Raw genomic sequence first — 10,778 nt, 5'->3', positions numbered from 1 at the left:
CAAAAGCGTAACTCCAAGTCTTCTCGACCTGAAAAACTCACAAAGCTTCTATTTCCGGACTTTAAACACACCATCTATAGCAACCCTAAAAATAAAACGTGGTGTACGCTATGAAATGGCAGTTTGCCTTCGTTCAGCGGTTAAATGGAAGTGTAACCAATAGACTAACTGTATGGTTGAGCTTCAGTGGCAAAGCTGGAACATGGATATAACTAAAGTCAATCCCAAATAGGAAATTTAAGGCTAAGGAAGAAACTACGGAAAAAAAGTATAATAGTCCTGCTCCAAAATTCAGTTTTGAAGACGATTTCAAATATGTTGACTTCAACCACCAATAAGGTACATAATCATGGGTAATTTTCTGAATAAAAAACATTCACAAGCTGAAGAAAATCTTGCTATATTTTTCATCCATAAAAATTGAAAACTTTGGTCTAACGATTTTCGAACAAAATGTTTTGTTATAAAAAATTTTGACACAAATTTAAGATAAGAATTATGAGCCACAATAACGTATACCCAAACTTTTCCAATTCTTAAAGGAAGTCGTAATTTTTATAATGGAGTAGAATGTAAATGATATTTTCAAAATAGACCACAGTTCACATTGTTATATATTTGTGCTAGGACTTCTGAGCGGAAGGTCAGTTTTAAAGGTTTTGTAGTTTTCCGTGAAATTGCTTATTTTTAACTTAGATTCCTCTAACTCTCAAATACAGAAATAATTATGTTGAATTTATATTTCGAACCAGGATAATGATTGCCAATGAACAATGTAAATGATACTATTTAAAAAGATCACTGATTTTAAAAAGAAAGGTCTTTTTGAAAATTGAAAATGTTTTCAATTCCACCCTACCTCGAGTAAGAAACATATTTTTATTCATAAAATTAGGTACTGGTGCCATCTACTGTAATAAACTTTATATGCACTAATAATGAGTACAGTTGTCTATACGTAATTTTAATGAGCAACGTAGTTTAAGTTAATCTAAATATATACTAGATGTCGTGTGCCTCATAAGTTCATTGACATTCGATTTTCATTTCTACAACTATTTGACAGAGAATTAAAACAAAAATGTATTAACTTGTTTTTATTTGTAATATTAATATCTTAATTCTCTAAGTGTCTAATTGAAATGTTCCTAGGTGTTTTAAAAGTGAAATTATATTAGTGTTTTTAGTGTATTATTTTACTGTCACGACAATGAATAAAACTTGTGAAATTTGCTCTAAAGAAGCAAGATACAAATGCCCAACCTGTATGATATTTTAGTAAGTAGAAAATGCACTTCATAGCTCTTAGTTGTGAACTTTTCAATATACTTATTCAAATTTTTCCGACGAAGATTTGGTCATTAAATATCCTATAAACAGCAACCACGTTTTTAATACAAAATACGTTTCCTTATCCGGCACATGTTTCATCGAATCAAATTTCCTTTCTGCTGATAATATTCAATTTTTTTAAGTTCTCCTTTATTTGCAAGAAGAGAATGAAACAGGCAGCTTATACACAAGTATAATTTAAACACACAGTTTTTTCTTCCTGTTTCATATTCGTTTCAATTACTTATCCTACATGTAGAATACCTTGTACTTAACCCCAACTAATTAACTAATTAATTGTTTTCTTCTAGTGCTTGATTTATTGTGTTGTTTAGCCTGTAGATATGTTGTATAGTTGAATGTTTCTTCTCCAATCCAAATTGGTATAGTGGTATTCGTTCTTAGGTGCTTGGATTTGAGTTTATTATTTGTCATATTAACCTTTCAAAAACCTTCGACAGGAGACAGTATTGGCAGTAAGCTTTTTGGAAGGTATGAAGAGACAGGCAGGCAGCAGCATTATACCTTTCTTTTGTATATGCCAGGAACTTTTTTGAGATTCATGCAATCGATTGTTCCTGTTGAACTTCCTTTACTGTTGGTGCTTTGGTGGTCCTTTACTTTAATTGCTGACACGTTTGGAGGAATTTCGGATAATTTTCTTTCTATTTCAGGAATATATACGTCGTTGTTGGGATGAAACACTTTTCCAAGGTGTTCTGCAAATAGTACAGTTTTTTTTCTTCGTCGCTTCTACCCCATTGTAGATTAAAAGTTCATTATGAACTTATTAATCTGTTTATACTAGTGGTTTACACTACATTGTCTACCATCTTTTTTACTTCATTCCAGTTTCTTTACTTCTTTTTTTTTTGAAGTCGGATTCTACTTCCCACCTTAACTTCAGTCATCCCTTTGGTCTTAAGTGGTATCAAATCAGTTTGTTACATTAACTGTTTTTATTCGATTTTTTCTCTATTTTTATCCTTTTTATACTCCTCTGTACTTCAATTTTCTCATGACATCCTTGTTTTTGGGATTCCAGTTAATTTCTTTGAGCTTGTATTTCTTTGGAGTCTTTTTTGCCTACATTTGTTTCATTTTACTTTCTTTTTAGATTTCAAAATTCTTATTTTATACTTATTACTATAAATATTAATCTTGCTTTATTATCTTAGTGACTGTTTCATATCATGTTTGATTTTTTCTGTTATATATCGATATATCAACTTGGTTGCCTATTCACTGTCTTAATTGCATTCTTTCTTAATATTTGTTGATTTTTACACTTTTATGTACATATGATATTAATGAATGTTTTTATTAACTCTTTGTGTTTTTATTCTTATATCTTTTGCTGGTTTTATTGATTATTTCTATTAAAAAGATATTTAAATAAGCCATATGTTCAAAGAAAAATTGAAAATCGATGAATGGATAGTGATCTAAATTTATTATAAGTGTTTATAGTTTAGTATCCTTCAACTTCTCTTTCCAAATAAGTTGATCATTTAATTGTTATTGTATCCACTGCTTGTTTTTGTTTGAATTTCTGTATCAAGATCCTTTTCAGTTGTTCAGTGCCTTGCTGCAAAATACACAGACAAAATAAATGTGATGTTCTTCAAAGAGACGAAGAAGAAGAAATGGCTAATTTAATAGTGAAGAGGAGAAAAATTGAAACTATGACTGAATCAACAGTTCCTGAAGATAAACTAAAACTATTGAGTAAGGAACACATTATTTATTTTGTATAAATATAGTGTGTCAAGTGAAAATACCCTTTATATCTCATATATGTTACTGTAGGGTGCAAGTATTGCTATTTTACTCAATTATGACTATAAATGTTATTATTTTTTCACTTTTTATTCTAGGTCTATTCCATATAAAACCTTATTTGAAATATACCCTTAAATCAAAATAAATCATCATTGAAAAATATTAACACAATTTTTATTCACAATTCATGTATAATGTTGCCTGAATCTGATTGATCATAAACGTGTTTGAGAAAGTCAACATATTTACGAAAAATACATTTAAACGTCATTTTACCCGAAACATGCATAGAACCTGAGATATTAAATTTTTGCAATAAGAGCTAGTTTATACCCCCAAAATATAAAAAGCCCGGTTCGGCACGGGAAAGATCTCGTAGAAGAGGGTAACTAGAGCTTAAATGTCTTGAGATTACACAATTATACAGAATCGAAGATATTTAAATGTTTTACAATGAGGGGTAGTTTTCGCCCCTAAAAAAGAAAAAGCACCCTTTGGCATAGGTGAGATTTGAGTAAGGGGGGAAGTAGAGCTTAAATCCAAATTTTCATAAAAATGAAAGTTAACAAAATTTCACAATTTTAACGTATTTTACCGCTGGTTCCTGGCCAAAATGGGTAGTGGAGGTTTAAAAAAATCTTCACAAATTGAGTTACATTATATTTGAACGACCCCTAACACAATATTTTTTAAATATTGTTTCAAAAGGAGTGTATTAATTTACATTTATTTTCCAGATTCAAATGAAGAAGTGAATAATTTGTTAACAAATAGTCATTTGAGAAATTTATTAGTGGCCATTGATAAGTCAGATAATGCTGAAGAAGTTATGCAAAAAGCTATGCAGGAACCAATTTTTGTAGAATTTGCTGATGCCTGTCTCAAAGTTGTGGAAGATAAAACGGAAGTTGAAGAAAACTCATAAAAAGTCTGATATTTTTGCTATATATATGTTTCCTATTTTTTTATATTTTATGATAATTATAATAAGAATTGTGTATATTATAAGGTGTGGCCATAAATAACGAGACTGTTTAAATTCAAATTTCACCTTGAAGCATAATCGATTATTTGAAACAGAGCCTATAATTCCAGATATTTACCGTTCTAGACATATTTCACATTGGGAAACACTAATAATTATGTCAAGTATACTGTGTGATCCAAAACTGAAATGTTGAGTAATAAAGTGAAATGTTTTTTTGTGAAAGTTTCCTCAAGCATCATTTTCGAATTATTATCAATTATAGTCAAATCATGTGGGCCAATATTAGGGTCTAAGTCTTTTTAAAAACCTTGATATCATCAAAAGACGTGCAAAACATAATTTATAATTAAAACATCACTATTACTACGAGGACTATTCAGAAAGATAGATGTTTTGGAATTAGAAAAATAAAGTTCATCCACATCTGAAAGAGGATTGAAGTTTTGCTTTTACACATAATCATGGTTTCGAAAATTATAGTGTACATGAGAGAAAACCTTTTATTTCAATGAGTTGAGCTGCTTTGAGTGTGGTTCACTGTATGGTCAAACACTGACACCATAAAACAAAATTTTGAATGTCAACTTTCTTTGATCCTTGTATTAAATAGCTTTCTCTAACAGGCAGTTTTTTCTATCGCCAAGTTTGAGAAAATAAATTACAAGCACACTTTATTTATTCCAGAAGACATACATAAACTTCCTTAGGCCAAGGTCTGCGAATATTTTCTTGGTTTGTTTGTCTATTCCTTCTCCATGGACTGTTAATTCTACCTCACAATTGACAATTGACGTGTCCTGAGTAATGAATCACAGTGCTTATGCAGGTTTGGTAGGTTCATTTCTTAACCACTCAGTTACATACACCTTTAACTCCTTGATGTTTTCAAAGCGTTGTACGGGTAGATAGTTTCTTCTTTGTAAAATATTGAATCTTTTTATAAGCTTTTCGACTATTGTTGAGTTACAATGTCCGTCATCTACTTTTCTCTCTATCGTGGTCGTTGTTTTAACTGAATGCCCCATATCCGATTATAACCTACATTTATTAGGTTGTTACTCAAACTCACACCCTTCTCGAGAAATTTCAATAGGTTGCCAACAAAAAACAAAGACTGCACATTTATTCTTTCATTCACAATTTGAATATAAAAAGCGGGCAGTGTAATGGTAGGTGCTGACTGAGATGCAAAGCATACGGACATCAATACCAAATGACAAGTAGACGCCTAGCAGTGCTAGACGTAAACGAGTCTCACTTTCTGAATGGCCCTCGTATTTTCTACTAAAGAGATTAATATTTGTTTCGTTATTTTTTAGTCACCCTGCGTATTTAAATGTTAGTATATTTATTCTAATGCCAGTTAATCTGAGATACCAATTATTTGCAAATATAACATGAGTATATTGACAGATATGAATCTGGTAATAAAGTAACGTTTACAGCAAGTATTAGCAGTAACATTCTGTAGACCTTCACAGTCTTTTCACATTTATTTTGGGTTGCTAATTAGAAACGAACTTTTTTGTTGAGCTTTTTTTTGGTTAGTGCAAAAGAATAATCATAAGCTAAGATTGGTCTTATTAGAGTCCCGTAAATTATTATCTTCGTTCTTCTTGTTTCAGTATTAGTTTGTTTATCAGGAGGTTCAGGTTCGGAAAATAAGCTCTATTACCACTTTGTATTTTTTCCTAGTATGGCAGTTCTTGGTTTGGCTTGTGTGATCACATTTGCTCCGAGATATTCAAATCTATTTACACTTTTAAAAGTTTTCGAACTATTATTGAATCATCCACTCTCCTAGAATCTTCTGATGGCGATATCTTCATAAATACAGTTTTAGATTCGTTATTAACTAAACCGAGCTCTTCACATTTTCTTTATATATCTGAAAAGTTCTCTCAGTCTTTATTTATGAATATTATTATAATATCATCTGCATATTATGCACAAATCTGGGTCGATTTATTGTATATAGTACTTCTTTGATTTATTTGATTGATTCCTACGTGCAATAGTATTATAAATAATGTACCTGAAAGAATATGCCCAAGAGGATCACTTAATTTTCCACCTATTTTAACTTTGGCACAAGATTTTTGCATTGTCATGACAGTATAGGTACTACTTAGGTAGCTTAGGTAGCTTAGGTAGTGAGCAGAACACAGGTAGAAAGAAAAGGTCGCTTACGTCGATCATGAACAAAGCGAAAAAATAAAAAGTTTGATATGGATTGAGATGCCGTTCAAAAAATGCCAAGTAATTATATCATGCCTGTCATTAACAAAAGCCACCTTTTTCTCTTCCGTGTCACGTTCCAAAGTGCCAAACCCTCAAAATTAAGAGTAAAGACAAAATCAGAAACAGAAAAATTTTATTTTATAATAAACATTAAAATCATTCAGCAGGTCAGACATTTCATTGATTGTTAAATTAAAGGTAACAAATCACTTTTTAAGTACAATTGCAACTTGCGCATATTAAAAAAGCCATGAAGCAGATAAATTTGCAATTGACAGATCTTGCATGAATAAATCATCTGAGCTGTTTACTCTGTGGATACTTTTACGGAGATATATTGCATTGCACGTTGTCTTGCTGCATGATTGGCAGACCTTAGATCAAACTAAGTGGGAATTTTTTGAATTGTTGCTAATCTCCATATTGAAAACACTTTTTACATTACTCACAATTACTCTGTACGCCGCGTGTTTAGATAACCAAGTTATCATATTCAGAGACTGAAGGTAAACCAGTTTACTTACCTGAAGGTAAACTAGTTTACCTTCAGTCTCTGAAGACGATAACTTGGTTATTGAAATGCGCGTCGGACAGTGTAATTTTAGTGTTGGTGTAGGGGTAGTGTAAAAAGTGTGCTCAGTATATAGATCAGTTTGTTAATTAATCTATTATATGCAGTTTTGTTGTATATTTCATTTATGTATTTTCGGACTACACAGACTTCTATCTTTTATTTTATTTTATAAAGTTCATTTGCACTGCCAGTTTAGCTATAGGAGAAAATATAAATGACACTATGAATACTTATAATCAAACGAACAGAAAGTGCCAGACTGATTACTAGATGTTACTACTCATGTTAAATCTTCAGTATCTTAAGTAAGCAGTGTTAACCAAAAACAAAATAACTATAATAAATATGGGCTCAATTAGAGTTAAATATCACGGAAAATAAACCGTAGAATATGTAAAACAGTTTCAATATACGGGTAATTGAAACTAATATTTTTCAGTCCTCGGTCTAGTAAACAAAAAAAAAGTTTTTTAACTAAATTCTGGTTCATTCATCGAGATTGTTTCGTTCGAGAGTGATACACTCAGTCCAACGCCCTTTCAGCCCCTCTTGCCATTTTTATATAGCAATTACTCTTTTGTCCCCTCCCTTAAAATTCCACTTTCTCATTTGATTGATATTTCTTACACTGGCGAATTTTTTTCAGCTAGTAGTTGCAAGGAGCCAGATCTGAATGATATGGTACATGCAGATATTCAATTAATTGAATTGAATTTCACCATCGTTTTTATTCACTAGGTGCATTGATGAAGAAGAATTTGTTTTCTTTTGCAGATGGGGTAATTTTCTTATAATCTTCAATACATTGAAATTCGATGAGCGAACCCAAAATGAGGTCTTAATCTTGCCAGTCGATTGTTACGTTTTTGCTTGATTCGGACGTATATTGTCGTGTCCAATCCTTTCATATGATGTTTTAGCTGTGTCCTGGTTTTTTCTATGGCAAGGAATCGCAGCACCCATATGAATACAAGCTTTTTTAATTTCAAATTTTTATGAAAATAGTGTAGTTTAATTCAATGTTATTTTTCCTGTTTAGAAACAAAGCTTGATCAATTCCTTTTTTATTGATAAAAAAAGGTTTAATATGGAAATGTGTAACAAACAAAATATTGGAGGAAATGAACTCAAAATTTGACATCTGTCGTTTGAAATATGGTATTTTAAGGGAGAAATATAAAAATGGAAATTATGGACACCTCAATATGTCGGACCACATCATATATATAACTAATTCCTTTCTCTCCCATACATCTTATACAATAAAAATTTGAAGAGAAAAAATCTTATTGAACCTAGTTATGATGTTTCCATATGATTAGATTATCATTATACAGGGTCTGTCCCATAATGTAGTTTGATTTGGTGTCAATATAACTGTATTCGTTAATGGTTGTTCAAAATATGAGAGCTTTTAAAGATATATATCATTTTTTTTTTGCATTACGCGTCAATTTTGTAAAATAAAATTGTTATTTTAATTACGTGTGAATCCAATACACTTTGTTTCAAATTCGGTATATATTTAATATAAATTAGTATTTATGTAAGAAATAGACTGCACGTCTAAAGACGTTTAATATTAACGTTGTGATAATTTAAATATATAATGTTTTTGGAATAAATAGTTTCATAGTTTTGTTTATACCCAATGTTTACATATCAATAAAGATCTGAATATGATGTTTTGTTTCTTTATATAAGTAAATATGCGGTACTGTTGGCGGAGAATGAGGACGATCTGCAAAGGCTACTGTACCAATTTAACAAAACAGCAAAAAAATTCAATATGATAATATCAGCGGCAAAGACAAAATCAATGGTTACTTCCAAGACACCGATCAGATGTAAGCTTGTGATGGATAACAAAATAATATACCAGTAAATGAAATTTAAATATCTGGGAATCGAAATATCTGGACACGGGGACGTGGAGACGGAAGTAAGAAACCAAGCTACGAGAGCCTCAAGAGCAGCAGCATACTTAAATGACACAATCTGGCGAAATAAATACATTCGAACTGAAGCAAAAGCCCGCATTTACAAGACCGCAATCAGACCTATATTATCCTATGCAGCAGAGACCCGACCTGAGACCTCTAAAACGAAACGGATATTGGAGACTACAGAAATGAAAATAGTTCGAAGAATAGCGGGAAGAACACTACTGGATAGAGAAAGGAGTGAAAACATAAGACGAACATGCGGGATAGATAATATCAATGACTAGGTACTGGATAGAAAGATAAAATGGAATGAGCACATTGACCGCATAACGGAAGAACGAATTGTGAAAATATCAATGGACAAACCACCAGCAGGACAAAGAAGCATTGGAAGACCTAGGAAAAGATGGAGTGACAACCTCCCAGGTGACTGAGCAGAGGCAATGACGTGAAGAAAAACAGGCAATGATGCCTATATACAGCAGGAAGAAGAAGAAGAACTAAATATAAGATGGTGCTACTCTAGTTTCTTCCCAAATAGGTATTCCTATTTAGCTAAACGTCTAACAAAATCAAGGATGGTAAAACAATAAAATTAAGATGTAGACAATTTCCATAAAATAGCGTTGAGGTAGGTTGCAAGCATGATAATCTACAATTTACAATTATTTATTATATATATTATTTATTAATTATTTGATGCGGTATGGGATACCTATTATTAGTATTTTTAAGCATTCTTGTGAAATATTTTATTATCGCCGCCGAAGATATTTTGATTTTACTTCCATATAAACCAGTTAAACATTCCACTAAAAAAATTCAATGACTTACAAATTGTAACATAACTTTTTAAAACTTTTCCTTTATTTTTTCTGTTTTGCCATTTGTCAATATAAATGTTTACACTCAAAACGCCTAGTAAGCCATTCCACTTGGAATATTAGTCGTTTTATAAGCATAAAACAAATCATTCCATACTACATTTAAGTAGAATTAAACCTATAACACTCAATTTGGACGGTATTTAGTGATTGCGCGACCTTGATGAGAAATTGTCCTGGTACGTAATACCTTCATAGTTAAAGAAAAAAATTCACTGATAAGTCTGTCGCTTTGATTCTGGACCATGATTCAAGATTAACGCCCATAGCACACAGGGGTTGGTTTTAACGAGAAGATATGAAACTAGGCTAGTCCAGCCGAGCCAAATTCAGTATGTGGACGATATGCAAAACCTAATCAGGATATATATTGTTAACGACTAGAAGATTATAACAACTCATTTGGTTAGAAACTTGCAAATGGTGAACGTTGGGTGAGATAGTGTACGAAATCATTGACCGAGACAATCTCGTCAGTAAAATAGAGTGGTGTTGAAAGCTTGGAAATTTGTTGACAATTGATAGGTTATCAGTTTTATAAGTGGTTAATACAAGTTTTGGTAATATAGAATGTTTGAGGCACATCAAGTAGTACGCCACTAAGCACGAATCGCTTTATTCAACTGGTGTAGAATAGTCGGAGGAACTGTAACACAAAACAATATCATGGCAACCGACCTATTTTTTCAAATATTCAGTTTGCAGTTATCCCTTTTTACAAGTTGTAGAAAACTTTTATTTAAGTAAATTTTTGCACACCCTCCCCCGTTTAGACAAAAATGTTACTTGGCACGTTTTTACAATTCAAGGATGATATGAAAAACTTGCAAGATGGGTGTTACGAGTTATTATTGTTGATCAAAACCTTGCTCGCGTTAAAAATTCAAACCTAAACCAAGGGATTTTTTTCCGTCTATATATTATGGTAGATGAAATTATATTATTACGATACAATCGAAACAATAGATTTTATCCGAACAACGTACTCCCAAGAACCCAAAAATCGTTTTACCGGCCACTAACTAATGTTA

General features: G+C 31.6%; 1 protein-coding gene across 1 annotated transcript; it reads left to right on the top strand.

Annotated features, from left to right (window-relative positions):
* The first annotated feature begins 1,031 nt into the window (after window positions 1-1,031).
* LOC130445745 (zinc finger HIT domain-containing protein 3) lies at window positions 1,032-8,600 on the top strand. The gene is made up of 3 exons (XM_056781588.1): window positions 1,032-1,278; window positions 2,906-3,060; window positions 3,852-8,600. The coding sequence occupies exons 1-3, from the start codon at window positions 1,211-1,213 to the stop codon at window positions 4,037-4,039; spliced, it is 411 nt and encodes a 136-aa protein (XP_056637566.1). The 5' UTR covers window positions 1,032-1,210; the 3' UTR covers window positions 4,040-8,600.
* Window positions 8,601-10,778: the final 2,178 nt, after the last annotated feature.

Source organism: Diorhabda sublineata, chromosome 6 (assembly GCF_026230105.1).
Source record: "Diorhabda sublineata isolate icDioSubl1.1 chromosome 6, icDioSubl1.1, whole genome shotgun sequence".
Lineage (NCBI taxonomy): Eukaryota > Metazoa > Arthropoda > Insecta > Coleoptera > Chrysomelidae > Diorhabda > Diorhabda sublineata.
Note: the sequence above shows the minus strand (reverse complement) of the source record. Positions and strands in the feature narration are given on the sequence as shown.